Here is a 22731-nt window from a genome sequence, read left to right on the forward strand (position 1 = left end):
AATGATTATGAATTTAAAAGGTGATCATTTCACAGAGCTGGACACTAAAATTGTACCTGACTAGAGCCTTCCCAGCATGGTGTTATTTATAAATGAACTTTCCAATAGACATGTTGACACATTTGTCACTTTAAATATTCTAGAAACCATATTGCAAAAAGAAAAAATAAATGAACTTTTTTATGTGTGCCAGGAATGAAACTCAGGACCTTGCCCTTGCCAGGTAGGTGCTGTACCACTGAGCTCTATCCCCGGCCCTGAACTTTGTTTTAATAAAATATTTAACACATGATATCCAAAATTTCATTTCAACACCAATCAACATAAAAAAATTAATAGATATCTTAAATCACTTTTTTCCTACTAAGTCTCCAACCTCCGCTATCTGGCCTATCAACGTTGCCCATGGTCACTAAGTATAGGTCAATGGCCATAAGGTAATGGGATGAAGCATGCCTTGGGATGAAGCATGCTTGGCCTCTGTCATACATAGTATATGTAGATATACATTAATCTGTACCATAAGGTAGAGATTTAAAAGGTCTTGTTCATTAAAGAAGTACTCAAAAATTAAGCATCAGACACCTCTATTTTAATCTATGTAAGGCATAACCCAAAAGGCAAGACCTGCAACTGGGCCCAAATATTCTGTTTTAGAGTGTAATATTTGTAATTTAGACTTTTAATCACTGTTTACAAACATGTACTTACAGAGAGCCCATTTATTTTTAGATCAGTGGCCCTATCATCTATTTTTGCAATATATATCTTTATATATATATATATAATCAGGATGGACTTTGATAGAGGAATGCAAGAGGAACATCACAGACACCTGGCACCTAAGCTAACAGGATCTGTGTGCTTCCTCAGGAGACTTTGAGGCTCTGGCAGCACAATGGGAGGAGTCCCTGCCCCCAAGTACGCCTTCTTCCTAAGGAGGAGTGTGAACCAGACATGGAGTGAAGTTGGTGGTCAAATTCCCACAGGTTAAACTGTTGTTAGGAGATGGGAAAGAAACCATGTATTATTTTAGAAAAATGAAAATTCCACTCCTTTTTATCTTCTTTTTCTAGAGGGACTGAATTCTAAAAGAAGTATGCTGATACTGATTTTATCTGGTTTATCGATAACATTGATGGAGTATCATTTCAGGTAAATACGAAATAGTGGAAAGTCATTGTCCTCAGGGATGGGCAAAATCTGTCTACAGTGTAGTGTTGTATCCAAAAGGTATTCACAGCACTCCTTCAGTCTATCAAAAGTGACTTTTCATCTTTCCAACACTGAGTGAATGCTTATTGATCTTGGCGCGAGGCCCTCTTCAAGGTGCTGGACAAACAGCAATGACTCAAAGTCACTCTTTTCATGGGGCTTTACATTTGGAGTGGAGGAGGACAATAAAGAAAGAAATATAAAATGTCAGGGATTTGCATTCTGTGTAATGATACTCAAGAAAAAGAAATAAGGCAAGGTAAGCATTAGGGGTTTTTTGGTGCAAGTAAAAAACAAAGCAAAAACGTCTCTATTGCAGGCACAGGAAAGCTGGGAAGCCAGAGAGTGGCAGGGAACTTGTGAGGGCCTGGCTGGGGTGGTCTGTGTGACGTAGCAGATAGGGATTGGGCAGGGAGCGAGAGAAAGGAAACAGGATGTTGTAAAAAGAAAGAAGTAGGAAGTTGTAACCAGGCCAGGAAGGAGAAAGGCGGGACTTGCCTCACAGTCACATTTGGACCGTGCCATATTGGTTCTCTGCTGCCATGACTTAGCAGAATTGCTATTTAGGCCGAAAACCCATCATTAAGAGGATAGTTTTAGGCTATTTTAGATAAAATTTAAATTATGTCAAAGTTCTAGCCTAGGAGAACAACACTAAAGGCAACCTGCTATAGAAACCTGAATGTAGCTTGGGGCTCACTCCTATAATCCCAGTGACTCAGGAGGCTGATGCAAGAGAATCTCAAATTCCAGGTCAGCCTGAACAATTTAGCTAGATTCTATCTCAGAATTTTTTTAAAAAAATTTAAGTGTTGAGGATGTACTTCAGTACTCCCCGGGTTCAATCCCTAGGACGGAATAAATAAATAAGTAAATAAGCAAGCAAGCAAGCTGTACTGTGTGGTGAACACATAATTGGTAAACACATAAAGGCTAAAAATTACCGAGCTATTGGGTGGAGGGGAAAATGTCAGTTTGACCCAAGAAAGAGAAACCGTGCTTGATTGTTAGTTTAGTTTGAAAACAATGTATGCGTCTAAGAACATTCTGAACTTTGCAACACCTGCTTGCTGGAACTGATAGGTTCCGCTTTTCTGCCCTTGCAAAAAAGAAATTGTTCACCTGCACCAACTGGGATGTGGTTTTCAAGCTTAAAAGCTCAAACTTTCCTTGCTTCAGGGCTGCTCAGCATCTCCCTGCGTGGAGAACAGACTGACAGCCGCCGGCCCGGCTAATAAAGGCTCCTAAAATTCCAATTTGGATTCTGGTCTCAGTTCTTTATTCAGGGTAACCCATTACATACTGTAGAACACATTTTTTTTTTTTGTAGAACACTTTTTAATCTGCTAAAATTCTCTCATTTAGAAAAACTCTGATTCTAACCTCTTCTGTGCCCTTCTCTTCTGATCTTAATAAGTAATGCCATGCCCCTGAATGCTATTTGAAAAGCAGTTGTGAGTTAATGTGTTTTAAGTTTAACCCTATTGCTTTGTTAGTGTGTTCTACAGTTATCTGCCCTCAGGTATTGTATTTTAATGAGAAAGATTCAGGGCCAATTGTAACAGTTGTTTGTTGTTGTTTGTTGAGATGAGTTTTGCTCCGTAGTTCAGGCTGGGCCTAAACTCACTACATAGACCAGGCTGGTCTGCAGCAATCCTACTGCCTCAGCCTCCCAAGTGCTGGGATCACAGGCATGCACTATCATGCCTGGCTTTATATTTTCTTTTCTCTTCATTTTTTTAAAACAGGGTTTCACTATGTAGTTCTGGCTGACCTTAGACTCACTGTGTAGCCCAAACTGGCCTTGACCTCTCAGTTACCCTTCTGCCTTAACCTCTCAAGGGCTAGGATTACAGGCATGTGCCACCAGGCCCAGCCCAGCTGTAATAGTATTAATGTGGTTCATGTGTGTGTGTGGGGGGGGGTTCACACTGAACCACATCCCTAGTTGTAGGTAGGCTCAAATCTGTAATTCTGCATCAACCTAGCAGAATGCTGAGATTACAGGTGTGTTCCACCACACCTGGCAATGTCATCTTTTTGAAGATACTAAGATGTTATATGTTAGTTTTTTGGAAGTAAGAAATAGATCATAGACTAATGCCAGGCCTGGCTTTGTCATTCACTCCTTAACTATACCATTATATCTGGCATATAGTACACATTTAATGTGTTCTGGTTAACAAATGAGTGTACAGATGAATTTGAATTCTAGATTTTTGTGGTAATAGAAAATTTTTGTCAAAACCAAAATGACTTTTTTCCCCATTTATTTAAAGCATAAAGAATCACCTACAGGAGATGTACGTCTGCTGGTAAGAATCCTATGGCTCTTCTACAAACTACTCAGGGCAAAGTAGCTGGAGCCAAGACGTCTTCCAACCATGATGAACAGAGGAATCAGAAGACCAGACTGAATGCCTAGAGTCAGCATGACACATTGACACATCCCTGGGTATCACCCCAGAAGGACTCTAGGCCTATGCATACATACACATATATGAGTTTGTATGGGTATATATCTCCAAAGTTTGCCCACTTTATACACTTGCTTATACTGGACAAGTTTTTGACACTGACTATAGGTGTCTATGCAGCACAATATTTTTTAGATTATGATTGTTAGCTTGAGGCAACCATGGTTTCATTGTAGAGGATCCCACAATTAGTGAAAACTCCCAAAAGAATGTTTTACAAGTTCTCAGTCACTGTGTATGTTTAATTAATGTTAGTCATGGACAATTTGGTTTTGTTTTGTTTACTGTCTTTTTGAGACAGGGTCTTGCTATGCAGTTCAGGCTGGCCTTGAGCTCACTTTGTAGCCCAGGCTGGCCTCGAACTCACAATGATCCTCCTGCCTCAGCCTCCCGAGTGCTGGAATTACAGGCATGTGCCCCCATGCCTGGCAGTCGTGGACAGTTTGGGATCCCTGGAGAATCCCATAACAAAAGGTGTTGACTAATGATCTCTCTGAAAATATCTCAAAGGGATGCATTCCTTTTTTTAATCATTTTATTTCAAAATAATTATAGATTACAGGATGTTGCAAAGAGATCGTAGATCGTGTATACTATCCACCCACTTCCCCCAATGTTACATCTTACATAATTGCAGAAGTAATAATAATCAAATTAGGGAAATTCACACCGAGGCAGGATTATAGATAGATATGGACATGGATACAATTTTGTCACTTTGTGGATGTTTTGTTAATGGGGTTTTATAATAAGTGACCTACTGGTAGAGATTTTTCACTCAGCATAATCCCCTTGAGATCCAAGCAGATTCCTGTGCTTATCAACAGTTCACTCTTACTGATTATAGTGTAGTATTCCACAAATAGGTGCGTGAAAATTTGTTCAACCAGGGACATTTTGATTGATGGTCATCTTCTTAAAATACCTGGAAGATATTGTGCCGCTTCCTTTTGGCCTCCTGACAAGAATTCCTGATGAGAACCCACTTACTTTGAAATTGTTTTGCCCTTATAAGTAATGGGTTATTTCTCTCGGGCTGCCTTCACGACTTTTTAATCTTTAACTTTCAGAAATTTGACTATCACATGCATTGGTGTGGATATCTTTGGGTTGATCTTGTGTGGGGTTTACTGCACTTCTTAGATCTGTTTGTCTTTTGCAAAATTTGGAGAATTTTCAGTCACGATTTTTACACTTTTTCAGCCCCGTTCTCTTTCTCCTCTACTTTGGAGACTCCAATTATATGAATGCTAGATCTTTCCTTATGGCCCCACTTGTCCTAATGCTGTTTTTGTTGTTTTTTTTTTAAAGATTTTTCTCTATTGATCAAGCCAATTAATTTTTATTGTTTTATCTTCAGCTTCACTGATTCTTTCCTCTCTCTTCTCCATCCTCCTGTTGAGTCTGTCCATTCAGATACTTTAATTTTTGTGTGTTTATCTTTCAAAGTTTTCATTTGGTCCTTGTTTACATTTTCTATATCTTTGCTGTGAGTTTCTATTTTTCACATTTGTAAGTGCTCCCTGAAACTTTCACAGTACCCTCTTTAAAGTCCCTCTTGGGGTCTGCATTATATTGGCATTTTTAGATTTCCTTTTCTCTTTCAAGTTGAGCTCTTTCTCCTTCATGACACAATAAATGCTTTTATAGTTGAAACCTGGCAATCTTGGGTATTATGTTATGACTGTAGATCCTCAAATCCTCTGTTCTCTCAACTGTCTTCTGATACTGCTTCAGTTGGGAAATGTGATGGAACTGTCTCACAACCATCAGTTGGTGGTGAAGTTCCAGGTTCTCTACTTTGCCTCCATAGAAACCAGGAGTAGGGGTTTGGCAGTGGAGTGTTTTTTGTTACTGATGAGCAGAGATGGGAGTTCATGGTCCCACGTCATGGTTTTATTGTTTATTTTGTTTTTGTTTTTCTTCCAGTATCAGGAATCGAACTCATGACCTTGCGCTTGCCAGGCAGGCACTGTGCCACTGAGCTAAATCCCCAGCTCCCCCACGTCATGTTGAATACACCTTAGACAGGGATGGCCTAAATTTCTGAGGTGAGGGGATCCTCATTACCATCCGGCAAGGGTGAAAGTTGAGACTCTACTGACATTTGCTGAAGAGAGAGTAGAGGAGGAAGTCACAGTTTTTCTGTGGAACTTGGCTGGAGAATAGTTAGGATCTAAGAGTTTTTTGGCTTTCTAGGTTACTCTTTTTCTGTTTTAGTTTAACTAAAAAGATCAGGCTTTTCTTGGGGCACTTTTGGTGACGGTGCCCAGTGGCATTTCTAGGTTACTGGAATATATAGCAGCAGAATAACTCAGGGAACCCACTGCCATATTGATCCCCTTAGATCCCTAGGTCCCTAAGTTATCTGCCTTCTTCTCTCTACTATTCAGTGTCTTCTCTGTTTGTTTTATATATAACGTCCAGGACTTCTTGTGGGAGAAGTAGGGAAAATTAAAACCACTCCATTTTGTTTTTCAGAAGCACAGTTGCTTCCAGTACTTATTTTACAAAATATCCCAGGTTTGTGAAAAGGAAGTTGACTGATAAAGTGTTAGTTGAATAATTGCATGAACAGTAAAATGAAACTTTGGTAGAAGCCTATCTTTAAATTAAAATCAAACACCTGTACTTGTACTTTAGCTTAAGTATTTTGACACACAACAACGTACCCATCACACAGTAAGCTACTAATAACTGATTAATGAATGAAGTAAATCAGCACTTTTTCCTGAATATTAATCTTTCTGTTGGCCTGTTAATTTTTCAAATATAACCCTTCCTTGTGCCAGGTGTGGTGACACATGCCTGTAATCCCAGCCCTCAGGAGGCTGAGGCAGGAGAATCGTTTCGAGTTCGAGACCAGCCTGGGCTACAAAGTGAGCTCAAGGCCAGCCTGAACTGCATAGCGAGACCCTGTCTCAAAAAGACTAAAATAAATAAATAAATAAATAAAATGTAGCCCTTCCCCAAGAAACATACTCCTCCTCGATTTCCTGCCATCCGTGACTTCTTTAGCATACATATTTCCTGGACAAACCCTTATCCTTCCAGACCCAATTTATGTATTTCTTCTCTAAAGGATTTCCCTTAACCCCAAAGTGATGTGAGATGCCCCACCTACATCATCCCACAGAGGTCTGCTTTTCTCTATTAGCACGTACAATAGACAGATGCTGTGATTGTCTATATTATATTATGTTTCCTGCTATTCCGTAAGCTTCCTGCAGGCAGGAGCGAGGTTTAAATGCTCATGGTTGAAGAACTAGCACAAAACTCTGCCTGTCATATTACAGGAGCTCAGCAAATATTTAATTATTTAATTAACTACATTAATTAATTATGTGATTTTTGTCTTTGTTCCAAGGAACAATCAAGTGGAAGAACCTCAGCTCACAGCCTGGTTTAATCCTAAGTAAGAACAAAACTTCTGCTCTCAGAAGAATAATATAGCTCAGTCTTAAGGGTTTTGTTTTGTTTTGTTTTGTTTTGTCATCAAATTGTGGATATACTGGGAAGTTTCTGTTACTTAAAAGTTTTTACTTGTAAGGCTCTTACATAAAAATCTAGTATCTATATATCAAGAGTCAGGCAATTAAGTGTTGTAATTAGAAAACTGTCACACTCTGTCTGATTTAACATTCCCTGTATTATTAGAAGAAACAAAAATGTCTTTACATGCAGCCTGATGGCTATTTATGGCCCCTCTTGACTTTGGCATTGACACTCAGCAGAGAACTTTTTTCTTCTTTGTTTTTCTTTTTGTCTTTTTGAGACAGGGTCTCGCTATGCAGTTCAGGCTGGCCTTCAGCTCACTTTGTAGCACAGCCTGGTCTCGAACTCACAAAGATCCTCCTGCCTCAGCCTCCCGAGTGCTGGGATTACAGGCGTGTGCCACCACACCCGGCATGAGAACTTTATTCTTTCTATGGTTATACATTATTCAATTTTATAACTGTATAGCACTTTATTTTACTTAGCCACTCTCCTACTGGCTTTGTAATTTTCACAATGTGGGGATCATTGTAAATAATTTTCCAGCAAGTATTCTTGTTTTAATATTTTATATCACTGTATGAATTTATCTATAGGATAAACTCCTAGGGAAGTGCCATTAGTTAAAAGGATATAAATTTTAATTTTTTTATTCAGGTTGTTCTTTTAGGCTGTTAATTCAATTTCCCTTTAATAATTGTACAATTTATTTTCTAATTTGCAGTGGAGAAGTGTTATTAATATTTCCTTTATTTTTTATTTCATTTACTTACTTGATAATAGTCTAGTAAGGCCAAACATTTTATTATTGCCAAAACTGTTAAACTATCTTAATTCAAGCTTGATGTGGTGACACACACCTTGCAATCCCTGCCACTCGGGGGGTAAGGCAGGAGGATCGCAAGTTCGAGATTATCCTAGGTAATTTAGCAAACCTTGTCAGAACAAAGCAAAAACCCACTCCCTAAAAATAATATAAACATTGTGTGCTGCAAACATGTACTAATGAAATTTTTAAAAATTAAACAAAAAACACAAAATTTTAAAGAGTTGAAAATTTAACTCAGCATTCCCTGGATTCAATCTGCAATATCCAGCCCCCCACACAAGGTAATTCAATTTTCATTCCTCAATTGTTACTGAGTTTGAGCATCTTTTTGTATATTTAGTATTAATTTGTATTTCATCCTTTGTAATTTTTTCATGTTTGCATCTCTAATGAATACAGGTGGACAGAGTTACAGAAATAATCCTTAGTTCATGATACATGTCATCATTGGTTCACGCAAAACCTATATATTATTTCTTCTTGCTTTCTTTTTTATTCTACTGGAATAAAGATTACAACTTTCATTAACTTTAACAACTAGCTTTGCCTCACTTCTCATATTCTTGTTCTATCTTCATTTGACCCCCTGAGCCGGGCGTGGTAGCACACGCCTATAATTCCAGCACTTGGGAGGCTGAGGCAGGAGAATCCTTGCGAGTTTGAGGCCAGCCTGGGCTACAAAGTGAGCTGAAGGCCAGCCTGAGCTGTATAGCAAGACCCTGTCTCAAAAAGACAAAAAAAAAAAAAAATCACATTTGACTCCCTGAACAAACCACTACCCTGAACCTTTGTTCATCAGCCCCTTGCTTTCTTTTTAAAATATAAATATAAATGTGTACCCCCTTTAGAAAAGGAATATCACACTGCATATAGTCTTTGGGGATTTATTTTCCCCCTTAGTATTAAATTGCTAAAATTCATTCAGAAATCACATATCACCTAATTCACTGAGGTGGCTGCATAATAATTAACTGCACAAATATGCCACATTGTATTTTGCTACTGCCCTGTAAATGGGCATTGGAACTGTTTCCAGGTTTGTGCTAGCATGAACAGTACTGCAGTAACTTATGCAGGCTCTTGGGGTAGAGATGTATGTAACCTCTGAGTGGTAAGGTATATGATTGTTCAACCTGTGAGACAGGGCCAATATTATTTTCTAAAGTGGATCCACCAATTTAAATTTTCATAGCAAATAATAGATCTTGTTGCTGTGCATGCTCTCTGGTACTCAACATTGCCTACACAATGGGAAGGAATATTTTGCCCTTTGTAGTCTTCTAAATTTCTTTAATCACCAAAGCAGTAAAAGGTTTCTTCGTGTATTGACTGGTCACATGTACTTCTTCGTCAGTGAAATGTGGTGATATATATTTCCCATTTCTGATGAATTATTTGTATGCACTGTCTATTGATTTATAAAATACAAGGCATGGTCAAAATATACAGTGAATGTTTTAATTTAAAAGTTTATTACAGTAAAAGATACATTGTCATTAATCCCCCTCAAAAGGTTCACTTTGAACACCCCTATCCTATTGTTCTTGCCACTTTCTGGAGCATGAAAACATACTCAAATTCACTGGAAATCAGAGAAATGTAAAATAATATGAGAATATGCTTTTATACGTATCCAAGTAGAATTTTAAAAATCTAGAACTAGGACAAATACTGGTGGAAATGTGAATATTACAGTCTTTCAAAAAACAATTGGGTAATAGCTATTAAAGATGAAAAATACACCTGAGTGGTGGTATACTCTGTAATTCTAGCCAATTGGGAGCTTGAAGCAGGAGGATTACAAATTCAAGGCCAGCCTGGATCACATTGCAAGATTTCTCTTCAAATAATAAATAAACTGGACACAGTGGTGGTTGTATACAATTTCAACAACTTGGGAAGCTGAGGCAAGAAGACTGTAAGTTCCAGTTCAGCCTGGACAACTTAGAGGGACCCTGTCTCAAAGTGGGGAGGGGATGGCTCAGTGGTAAAGTGGCCCTGGGTTCTATCCCTAATAATATATACATATGTATATACATATGTATACCTTTTAGACCCAATAATCTTACTCCTAATATATATAGTAAAAATAACAGGGTCATTATATGAGGATACAGATTGAGAAAGTTAAAAGCCGGGCATGGTGGTACACACCTGTAATCCAAGCACTGGGGAGGCTGAGGCAGGAGGATCATTGCGAGTTCAAGGCCAGCCTGGGCTACAAAATGAGCTCAAGGCCAGCCTGAACTGCAGAGTGAGACCCTGTCTCAAAAAAAGACAAAAAAAAATCAGAATAGATTGAGAAAGTTTATTACATCATTTTTCATAGTGACAAAACATCCAGAGATATAGTCAACGTCCATTAGTAAGGAAATGGCAAACAAATTTGTCACCTAGAATATTATACAGTTATTAAAAAAGAGTGCACATGAGTTATTCCAGATAAACTGGAAGGATTTTCATAAGGTACTGCTGAGTAAAAAAAGAAGATGCAAAAATGTATGTACTATCTCATTATTGTAAAATAAGCAAGGCTTTTAAAGCCTAGGTGGATACGTATGTGTGTGTGTTATACTCATATTATTTATAAAATTATGTAAATACAGAGAAAGAAGTGACACAAACTAGGCCACTAATGTGGTGATCCAGCCAGGAAGACAGGAGGAGGAGAAATTACAGCCTGACAGAACCAGAGTAGGTGTGAATAGCATATACCATACATATTTTCTAATATTATTCTACTATGAGCCTTACATTGTATGGTATAGTTTCACTCTACCACTTCTATTTTTTATCCCTTTTAGATTCATGCAGTTCCCTGGATGTAAATACAGGTCAATATAGCCTTGACTTACATAAGGAGTTCCCCCTTTCTCTCTAGATACATTTTTTTGAAAAAATTACACCCCCCCACTCACATTATTATTGTGGTTCACATTTTAACAAACCTTACTAATACCTTCTAGAGTTGAAACTGCAACTTCACCTCAATACTTATTCTCATCTACTAAGAGTGTGTCTGCTATCTGGGGCCACATACACTATGTCCTTCCTTTATCTGTTATGCCTGTTTCTATGTCACATGTGTGAATCTCTATACTACCATGAGACTTTAACATTTTATCTGTACACCCTCTTTCTGAGAATTTGCATTGGGAAATTTATGCTTTGTGATCAGGTCCTGTGAACCCCATCTGCTCAGGCCTTGAGTGTTGCTTTCTAATCTTCTCAGATGCTACACATCAGAGTAGGAAAGAAATAACTCATGTGAGATGCCGTAAGTTTAATGCTGAGGTTGTCTGTGGAGATCCTGGCAGTGTTTAGAGACCCGAAAAAGGACACGGAGGGGGCACCCAAGGGACTCAAAACAACAGAAATCTCTGATCATTCATATAGGGCAAAGGAGGGAATGGTGTTCCAGACCAGGAATTGCTGGAACCATGAAACAAGAGCCACCCAATAGAGGCTGTAGTCATAGAAGGACACAGCCACTGTCAAAGTCTCTACAAAACTAGAAAGTTCTTCCTGCCCTCCAGTCTTACACTGGTTCCTCTCATAGCAGAACCCACTGGAAACCACAGATCAGAGGACTTTGGGTGACCAGTCTGTACCCAGAGCATATAGCCAAGCAAAGAAGGGGTGAGGAGAGATAAGGAGAAGGTAAATGGCTATAACTAGCACAATCCTACCCTTCTGACACTAAGCCTCATTTCTCATACTTCACTTAGGTGAAGAAGCTTGCATCCCAAAACAGGAGAAACCCAAGTTCCATCAATTTCTGTATGATCATGGGGTGATAACCCTTGTTACATGCCCACCTGAAATATAAACTGGAGCTCTTCATAAAAGGTAGCAGGGAAAGAGGAGAACTAATTAGCATAATAAATCATTGATATAGTCTTTCCCCTATGAAGAGGCTGATGATCAAAGGAGGTAGATAATCAGCTTCGTGGTTTCCTTGAACTCACCTTTGATAGCCACATCTGATGACCACAGTTTTTACTTGATAACATGGCCCACATCTCCATTACTGAAGACTGAGTCCTTCAGTGGTTCTGCCTTATTGAATTGATACAACTGCCCACCAACCATTCCTACTGTAAATGGGAGTGCTACAGGCACCTCAGAAGTTCCTTAGGTTCTCATCATCACTTGTGCAACAGCAACTTAATATTCCCTTGGTGATGAGAAGCTGCCATTCTAGCCAGTACCATCATGCTATTCTGCTCTCTAGTTCAGCAGCATGAGAAATGCCAAATGACTTGTTATGACTTGTTTCATAGAACTGTGAGCTTGTTCTCTAAAAGAAGAATTCTTCTCTTAGCAACTAGGAACTCCAAAGCCACGGAACCCAAAACCACAACCATTGTAGACAGACATGCCCTAAGTGAGTTTTTAGATGTAATCACCAACAACCCCCTCCCTCATTCACCTAGACTCTGTATTTTAGCTTTGGAAGAAATGGCATCTCATATTGGTCGCTGATTCAAAGAATGGGTGGCATCCCGTGGACTATACCTCAAACTTTCCGAGAATTACCTCTGAACCAGCACTGAATCTGAGATTCCGCTGGCCATTTCTCTCTTTATCAAGCCAACTGCCTCTTGACAGTGAGGCACATAGTAAGACCAAAAAATTTCATGGAAGTGAGCCAATGGCCACACCCCTTTCACCATAGTGAGATGTGTATGTGATTCCCTGACAATGAATAAGATATTCTTCAAGCCGAGGAAAGCAAATCCATACGGGCTATAGAACAACTTCAAGGAAAAAGTGTTGCCCCATTCATAGTGGAGTCTAATATTATCAGTCAGCTATCATATGGCTGGCCGGTCCTCCTGGGAAGCAGTTGTACAGTTTAGGGTTCAGAGTTGGTCCATGCTGGAGGAGACTGGGCACTCAGCCCTGACTACATAGCTCAACCTAAGAAGGAGGCGTCTATGTCACTAGGCCTATACCACAATCTTCACCCCTATAGCCAGGGCCACTTTGTATGTAGACTCAGTGAGCTGGCACTGAAGGTGACCAAAGAAAGTTCTGGCTCACATCCAAAAGATAAGTCATCTTGTCCATAGGACTTCTGAAGGCCTGTTTTGTAGAGGATGTCCTCCGGTTGGCATTAACCTCCCAAGTGAAGAGCTGCATATCTAAATTATAAATCTAACGACTTTAAGTCGCTTTTACTTCTTTTATTCAACAATTTCTTAACACAGTTTTTTAATTGCCTTCTGCTTTCAGAGACTTTTTCCCTTTCATTCCTGCGGCAAGCCTTTAATCTGATTTAATGAGCGAAGACGGATAATCATCAAATCCTTTAATCTTCTCAAATAGATACCATTCTTGGGTGTAGCATGCCTTGACAAGGAGACACCTGGCCAGTTTAAGGTGGATTTTGAGATCTGTGATTTAAATAGAAGCGTATGCTTATAAATTCTAAGTATAGAAAGAGTTTTTAAATAACTGTACTGTTAGCTTTAGGAAATAAACACAGAAATGTTCAGACACTAGACTACCTAAATTTAAATTGTAGTCAAAGCTCAAAGAAAATAATGCCCGGGCTCAGAAGAAAGTATGGTGTACAGTCTGAAGCCAGATGGCTGAATCTTGAATCTTGACTCTGCCATTTATTAGCTGTGTGACACTAAGCAATTTATTCAGCCTCTGCCCATTTTCTCTCATATGAAAAACAAGGATAACAGCCGTATTTACCTTATAGGATGTTGCAAGGATTTTGGGTTATGGAATCACTCAAACACAGTGCCTGGCTGATAGAAGTACTCTACAGTCACTAGTTCTTATCACTTGGACAATTTCTACTGTCCTTGTTAAGATATCTGCTCAATTTATATCTCCTTTGTTCAACAGAAAACGTCCTGACGTTATAACCACAACTGACTGGCTTGCTCCAGTCATATGGGAAGGAACTTATGATAGACAGATCTTGGACGAATATTATAAGAAGCTGAATATTACCATAGGCCTAGCTGTATGTGCTTACGGAAAGTAGGTGATATTGATATTTGTCCTTCTTTATTTTGAAAAATCCACACAATCTCTTGTGTATTTCTAATCCAAGGAGCTAATAATAATTCATCACTGTCATTATTTCTGGCTGTCTTGTGTAACTATGTGTAGTGGTTATTTTCTCCAGCCCTGGCTGAGTCCTTAATACTACTTGGGAATGCTCTTGTTAGTATCCATTTAGCAAGCCTGGGGGTACCGCTCAGTGGCACAAGTGCCTGCCTGGCAAGCACAAGGTTAGGAGTTTGATTCCCAGTACAGATAAAAAATCTATTTCGCTCTCTTTCTCCCTCTTTACAACAAACTTTATGGTTCAGCTCTGGACCCACTTCTCTGCCCTTACCTTCTTGACCATTATTAATATATATTAGCTAGCTTCCTAGTGAGGATAAACTTTAGCAAAATAACTTATTTCTGTTTTTTTCTCTGTTTCACAGATTTAGAGCTCAGTATCTGAAACAGTTTTTAAAATCCGCTGATCAGCACTTTATGGCTGGCTACAGAGTTATCATTTACATCCTGATGGATGATTTCAACAAGCTACCTTACGTAGAGCTGGGACCCCGCCGAACATTTAAAGTGCTCCCTCTATTGCAGCCTGACACGGGACAAGCCTCTTATCTCAACTATATGAACAGATTGTATGAATTCCTTAAAGATGACATCCAGTACGAAGTCAACTTTCTCTTCATCATGACGACAAATCAAATATTTAAATATGACTTTGGAGTGGAAACCCTCGGCAGGTCTGTAGCTCAAATTGATGCAAGGTGGTATTTTAAAAAAACTCACAATTTTTCATATGAGAGAAGAGCAAACTCAGCAGCTTTCATCCCCTTTGGAGAGGGAGATTTCTATTACCATCCTGCCATTTTAGGTGGTACACCCCTGGAGATTTCAACCCTCATTAAACAATACTTAGACGGAAATATGCGTGACACTGCAAATAAACTCACCAGCCTCTATGAAAGCCACCTAAACAAGTACTTTTTTGACCATAAACCCACTAAGCTGTTATCACCAGAATACAACTGGGATCCAAATTTTGAAACTCCTCCACAAATTAAACATGTTAAGATAGTGTGGCAATCAAAAATGTCTTGATGGTTGTACTACTCGGTTTATCGACTAACAAGTGAATCACAGTAATTTCTCAAATATAAAATGAGAAATTTTCCAGTTTTTTAAAGAAACTTAAGAGATGTACCTTTTCCAAAATAAATGTTTTTCTCCTTGCAATGTTCAATTATCTCATTCTACCAAGGTTGGATTAAGAATAAATGGATTATAATTTAATGTGATATTACTTATCTAACGTAATGCAATGTAGAAATAATGTAGAAACACTTTGGGAGATATAAAATTATTTTTATGAAGAAACACACAGACTCTTGTTCATGAAAATCACACAAACACACACACACATGAATTATCAAAGGGATGTATATGTAAGGGGAAAAACAATATTCATCAACTTGTTCATAAGGTATTTACTGTTTTTCAGTGTTGATATATATATATATATATATATATATATATTGCTTGTAATTAAACTCCTCAATCAGTATTCAATCTAGCATGTGACTGAACTTGGTGAACTAAAGGCATTCCACTAGCCGGGCGTGGTGGCACACGCCTATAATCCCAGCACTCAGGAGGCTGAGGCAGGAGGATCGTTGTGAGCGCGAGACCAGCCTGAGCTACAAAGTGAGCTCAGGGCCAGCCTGAACTGCATAGTGAGACCCTATCTCAAAAAAAAAAAAAAAAAAAAAAAAAAGACATTCCACCAAATATGTAGCTTGCCCTTATCCCTCTAAAGATAGATATCACTTTTTTGGGTTTTTTTGGACTGGGAATCAAACCCAGGGCCTCACACTTTCCAGGCAGGTGCTATACCATTGAGGTACATACCCAGCCCTACTTTCATGTTTTTGAAAATGCTATAAGTGTGTTTTTTTTAAAAAATAGACATTAACTGAACTCCATGGGGAAGGTACTCCTTTGGCTTTGCTCAGATAGGAAAATGGCAAAACATAATTTGTCCTCAAGGAGCCTACAGCCTAGCAAGGGAGATAAGAGTATTCACAAACATTCCCTTTGCTAGTTTAAAAGTGCTACAGTTGCTCAGAAAAAGTATGAGCCACCTCTGTAAAAATATGCAGTCATCACAACTATGCCATAAATAATCTCATAAACTTAGGGGAGCCTTACAGTATGGTTGTAACAACTGGAAGTTCTGAAGACAAAATGAATTATTTTTATCCCCTTTTATAGAACAAAATCTAATGATTAGAAAATCGTCTTTAAATGCTAAGTACCATTGGCCATAACTGTAAGGAATGTTGATGATAACTATGGTAGACAGATCTACTCTGACCCATTTCTCCTGGCATCCGTGGTGACTTGCTTCCAATCAATAGAATACGAAATGTCACTTTCATGACTAGGTTGCATAAGATTGAGGCTTCTGTCTTACATGTAGACCTTTTCTTGCTACCTTTGATGCAGGAAGCTGCCATACTAGATAGGTCCACGTAGCAAGAAAAGCGAGGGCAGCCTCCAGCCAAGGACCAGAAAGGGGACTGAGGCTCCCAGTCCATCCTTGAAAGAGCTGAGCACTGCTAACAACCACATTAAGTGAGCTTGGAAGTAAATCTTTCCCCAGTCAAGTTTTCAGATGAGACCTCATTTCCAGCTGACCCCATGATTAGGGCCTGAGACCCAGAAGCAGAAGATGCAGCTAAGCCATGTGTAGATTCCCAGCCCACACGGTGACCCATGCCTAATGTCTGCTGACCTTCCCCCGCTACCATGAGCAGCAGAAGGCAGCCCAGGTAGGTGCTTCTCTCAGTGGCACTGTAGAGATTAAGAAGCCATTAGTACCAGGTGACTTGGAGAGCAGGCCAAATATCCTCTATCTCACTGGCCCAGTATCCTCGTCCTACCAACTAGCAGCCCAGGGAAGCCGAGGAAACCTCCTTCCACCCTCTCAAGCAACATCAGCAGGGATCAAGCAGGAGGTCCACTGTCACTGACCAGAGCAGGGAACTGGCATAGGGAAGTCCTCACTGCCCCATGCCCAGAATCTCCTTTACTCCACCTAGCAGGCCTAGGCCTCAAAAAGTGCACTCCACCCCACAGGCACAATCAACAGGATCAAGCAGGAGGGGAACCAGCTGAACAAAGCAGACCAGAATAGTTCTGAACAGGCTCTGGTTCAAATGGGCCCAAGTCATAGCGTTCATGAACAACCATAAACTACACTGATAACATGTATCCTTCATATGATGCGGTAAGGACGGCACTGTTGTAAGTTGAACTATACACCCTCCGAACGATGTGCTCAAGTCCTAAACCCCGGTCCCCTGCATGTCACTTTAATTGGAAATGGGGAAAAGGAAAGATTACTAGTTAAGATGAAGCCATTAGGGTGGGCCTTACTCCAATATGAACGGTGTCCTCAAAAAAGGCAAATTTTGACACCAACCCACAGAGAAAATGGCTATATGAGGAGAGACACAGGTACCTACAAGTGAAGTACTTCCAAGGTTAACGGATTAATGGTTGTCAGGGGTTAGGGATGGTGGAGCTGATATCCTTGTATTACAGGAATTGTAGATGTGAGAAAATGGCGTGTCACGATGCACACACAATGTACCATTGCTGCTTTCTTTTTTGTTTGTTTGTTTTGTTTTGTTTTTCTGCCGATACCAGGAATCGAACTCATGACCTTGCGCTTGCCAGGCAGGCACTTTGCCGCTGAGCTAAATCCCCAGCCCCATTGCTGCTTTCTTAACTAACCAGGAATAACTGGATGGAGGCTAACTATAACTCTCTGCACTGTCTTTGTAACTTCCTATAAACAAGTGATTATTTTAAAATAAAACATTTTAAAATTTGTAATGTTGAAGTCTTGCCTGCCCACCATGTTTAGCATTGCAACCCAGCCTATGTTCTTTTCCTAATGATTCATCTTCATAGCCCTTAACACCATTTCAGGTACTAAAATATTATGTAATTATTAATTATCTATCTTTCCCCCATTAGAATGAATCTCCACAAGAGAAGAAAACTTTCACTGTTCATTGATATAACCCTAGCAGATAGTCGGCACTCAAAAATATTTACCAAATGAATAACGTTTAGCAAAAACAGCTGTGGAAGGACACATACTCTTTGCTACCATTCATACAGTACTTTTTTTTTTTTTTTTTTTTTTGGTTTTTCTCCGGTACCAGGAACCGAACTCATGACCTTGCGCTTGCCAGGCAAGCGCTTTTGCCGCTGAGCTAAATCTCCAGCCCCATACAGTACTTTAAAGGTGAGAAATGATTCTACATATTGTTCAGGGATATATAAAATTGCAAAGGTGCAAATTGCAAGAGTAACCACCAAATCTGCAACTAGGCAGAGAGCAAATGCAGGCAGAAAGTGATACGATGACAATGCTGTTTTATTTCTTAATCTCAGATGTAGGTACTAGGTTGTTAATTATTATAGTTTTAACATTTTTTGTCAGAAATGTTTTATAATTAAAAATGACAAAGTGAAAAACTGTCCTGATGGAGGTCTATCTCTTGTAGATTGAAATTGTTCACTTTACAGCATCAGAGATTAATATGGATAGCTTTTCTTTGTCTAACTTTTAAATTATGAAATCTATGGTACCTAGATAAACTTTTAAAAATGTTCTATGGTATTTTAAAGATAAACTCTGTGTGTGTGCATGTGTGTGTGCACGTGTGCATGTGTGTGCGTGTGCGTGCGTGTGCGTGCATGTGCGTGTAAAGCTATTATCAAGGTTTTGGTCTAGAACGGTGATGGTCAGCCTTTTAGGACTTTCAATGATACAAGCAGCCTGCTTTGGCACGCACGTCATACATTTGTCACCTCCAGTCTAGAACACCAGTACCTAGAAGAGAATAGACTGGCATTGTTCCATCACTTATTTAGTAGTGATTTGTGTTTAAAAACACCAATAAGGGTTCGGGGATATAGGTCAGTGGCACAGCGCCTTCCTGGCAAGCATGAGGTTCTGAGTTCAATTCCCGGTACCCACACACAAAAAAATTAAAAACACCAGCAAAGCTGATAAGCCACTGGCAAAATTAGATAAGAAAAAGAGAAACCACAAATAACAAAATCATAACTAGGGGCTGGGGACTTAGCTCAGCGGCAAAAGCACCTGCCTGACAAGTGCAAGGCCGTGAGTTCGGTTCCCGGTACCGGAGAAAAACCCAAAAAAACAAAACAAAACACAAAATCATAACTAAAAAGGGAGATGCTGTTACCAGTAGCACATATATTTAAAATTTAACAAAAGGATATTACAAACAACTTTATTCCAATAAATTTGAATATATAGGTGAAATGGAGATTGTTTTACAATAGGAAACTGAAAATAATAGAGAAAGAAATAGAAAAGCTCAATATCTTGATATAACTGAGTCCGGAGTAGGGAAAACATCATCCCATAAAAATAACAATAGGCTCTTAACTCAGGCCATTTATAAAACCTACCACAGAATAGATAAAATCTAAATGTAAGAGCTAACCTATAAAAAAGCTCTTACAAAGCAGGAATAAATAATGGCCTTGGATTTGGCAATTGTTTCCCTTTTTGACACCAAAACCACAGGCAAAAGAAAAAACTAAATTTGAATTCATCAAAATACAAAACCCTTGCTCATCCACAAACACTATCAGGAAGGTGAAATGAGCCAGACATGGTGGTGCACACCTGTAATGCCAGGTGCTCAGGAGTCTGAGGCAGGAGGATAGCAAGTTCGAGGCCAGCCTGGGCAACTCAGTAAGACTGTCTCAAAATAAAATTCGAAGTGCTTAGAGGCGCAGCACCTGCCTAGCATGCACAAGGCCCTGAGTTCCAACTTTAGTACACCCCAAAAGACAGTGAAATGACACCCCACAGAATGAGGGAACATATTTATAAATAATCTATGTGATATATCTAGAATCAAGTATATGGGTTGGTATTGTAGTTCAATGGTGAAGCACTTGCCTACTGTGAGTTAAGGCTTGAGTTCTGTCCCCAACACCTCAAAAAGGAATATACACAGAACATTTATATATTCCAAACAACACTGTTTTTAGAATGTGCAAAAGAGCTAAACTATTTAGCTTACCAACTAAATACCAAAACAATATTTTTTAAATGTGCAAAAGAATCAAATAGACAAGGGGCTGGGGATTTAGCTCAGCGGCAAAGCGCCTGCCTGGCAAGCGCAAGGTCGTGAGTTCGGTTCCTGGTACCGGAGAAAAACAAAAAAAAAAAAAAAAACACACAAGAATCAAATAGACATTTTTCTAAAGGTGGAAAAATGGCCAATAAGCACATAAAAAATAGTCAGTCTTATTAGATACTAAAGATATGAAAATCAAAATAACAGTGTGGTACAACTTCATACTACTAGGATGGCTATAATAATAACTTGCATTTAAAAATAGAAAACAGGTATTGTTATGTGAGTTACGGAGAAATTGAAAGCCTTTATACATCGCTCATAAGAGTGTAAACTGGTGCGGCTGTCTGTAGAAAACACTTTGAAAGGTTAAACATAGAATTACCATATGACCCAGCAAGTTCACTCCTAGGTATATGCCCAAAAGAATTGAGAAATAGATGTTCTAACCAAAACTTGCATATGAATTTTCATAGCAGCATTATCCACAACAGCCAAAAATTGGAAATAATCCAAATATCTACCTACTGTTGAGTGGGTAAATAAAGTGTGGTACACACACACACACACACGCACACACACACACACACACACACACACACAGAGGACTATTACTTGGCCATCAAAAGGACTGAAGAACTGATACATGGTATAACATGGATGAATCATGATAACAGCATGCTAAGTAAAAGAAACCCAGTTATCAAAATTGAAAAAAAAAAAACCTATTAAAAGATTCCATTTATATAAAAATATCCAGAATAGGCAAGTCCATAGAGACAGAAAGTAACTTCGTGGTAGCTTCAGACTGGAGAGATAAAGAAGTAGGCGGGAGATAGTGAAAGAGTACCTACTTTCTCTTTGTGGAGATGAAAATGTTCTAAAATTCACTATGGTGATGGCTTGACACATTTGTGACGATACTAAAAAAACCTTCAACTGTTCACTTTAAATGGGTGAATTTTTAAACATGTGAATTACACCCAAATGAAGTTGTTTAAAATTATTTAATGTAAAAATAATCCCAAGCCTAAATGGCTTATCCAGTAAATTCTAAATTTAAGGAAGAAAGAATTCCACATTATACAAAACTGTAAGACAACAGAGAGTGAGATAGCTGATCAACATGTTTTTGGAGGCTAGTACCAAGGGCTGATCCGACCCCCAGCTACCTGCTGGGGCAACGATGGGGAGTAAAGAGAAACGGAGACAGTTTTCAAGGTACAGGAGTACCAGGAGGCGTCCTGTCTCTAATGGACTGGATCAACCACCTCCGTGGCTGACCCACTTTTATTAGCCAGCAAGAAGCTCAGGGGAGCGGGTAGCACAGGTTTCATGGGACAGCAATGATCAAGAATAGGTAGATAAAGAACAAGCTAACGAGGAACCAGATCTTCTCTATGCCCAGATGCCTGTATTTTGACAACTGTTCTCAGCAGATGCTATCTTGCTTTGGAATAATGGGGTTATCAAATTCTGCCCGTAGCCAGGAGGCACTGGCCTTCCGCATGCTGCCCTGCTCCTGAGGCAACATAACACTGACCTCAAGACTGTAAGACCTGAATCACATAACCTAGTCCCCAACAGGCTAGCAAACCGTTATACCAAAAGCTTACAAAGGTTGGGTGTGGTGTGTGTGCCTATAATTCCTAAACTCAGGTTGCTGAGGCAGGAGGATCACTGTGAGCTTGAGGTCAGCCTGGGCTTTATAGTGAGTTCAAGGTCAGCCTGAACTACATGGCAAGACCTTGTCTGAAAACAAAACGAAACAAAACAAAACAAAACAGCTGACAATGACAAGAAAAACCACAGGGAACTTTCAGTAAAAAAAAAAAAAAGGCCTGGCGTGGTGGTGCATGCCTATAATCCTAGCACTCGGGAGGCTGAGGCAGGAGGATTATTGAGAGTTTGAGACCAGCCTGGGCTACAGAGCAAGCTCAAGGCCAGCCTGAACTACATAGTGAGAACTTGTCTCAAAAAGAAAAAAAAAATTCTAAGAAAAATATTAGGAATCTAAACCAAGGAATATATTAAAAAGACAATTCACTGTGACCAAATTTCATGTATTCCAGGAATATAAGTTAGTTCAGTTAGTTCAACAAAAAATCAAACAGTAAAATTTACCTCATTAAAAGATTAAAGAAGAAAAAACAAAGTATTTCTACATAGATGCAAAACTAAAAACATTCAATAGAATTTATAATGGGTTATGAATAGAATGGAAGTCCCCTAATCTGATTAATCAAAATCAATAGCAAATCAAAGGAAAATTATGGCTTATGTCAAAAGTTTTCCTCTAAAGTTAGAAATGGTTACAAGATGTCTGCTAGCACCACTTCTGTGCTCTAATAGAGAATCTAATAGTACATGAAAGGCAAGAAAAATGAATAAAAAGTGAATTTTTTTTGGTCTTTTTGAGACAGGGTCTCTCTATGCAGTTCAGGCTAGCCTGGAGCTCACTTTGTAGCCCAGGCTGGTCTCAAACTCACAATGA

General features: G+C 39.2%; 1 protein-coding gene across 2 annotated transcripts in view; it reads left to right on the plus strand.

The window, feature by feature from the left end:
- The window catches only part of LOC102015959 (N-acetyllactosaminide alpha-1,3-galactosyltransferase-like 1), a 39376-nt gene extending 24100 nt beyond the window's left edge, over positions 1-15276 (plus strand). For both annotated transcript variants that reach the window (XM_005382565.2, XM_005382563.2), the window contains exons 3-7: positions 1077-1155; positions 3495-3530; positions 7060-7107; positions 13882-14019; positions 14475-15276. In XM_005382565.2, coding sequence (XP_005382622.1) covers positions 1100-1155; positions 3495-3530; positions 7060-7107; positions 13882-14019; positions 14475-15141 — 945 coding nt within the window. In that variant the 5' untranslated portion in view covers positions 1077-1099 and the 3' untranslated portion in view covers positions 15142-15276. The remainder of the gene's footprint in view (positions 1-1076; positions 1156-3494; positions 3531-7059; positions 7108-13881; positions 14020-14474) is intronic.
- The last annotated feature ends 7455 nt before the right edge of the window (positions 15277-22731 follow it).

This window comes from Chinchilla lanigera, unplaced genomic scaffold, assembly GCF_000276665.1.
Source record: "Chinchilla lanigera isolate Chin_1 unplaced genomic scaffold, ChiLan1.0 scaffold00018, whole genome shotgun sequence".
Lineage (NCBI taxonomy): Eukaryota > Metazoa > Chordata > Mammalia > Rodentia > Chinchillidae > Chinchilla > Chinchilla lanigera.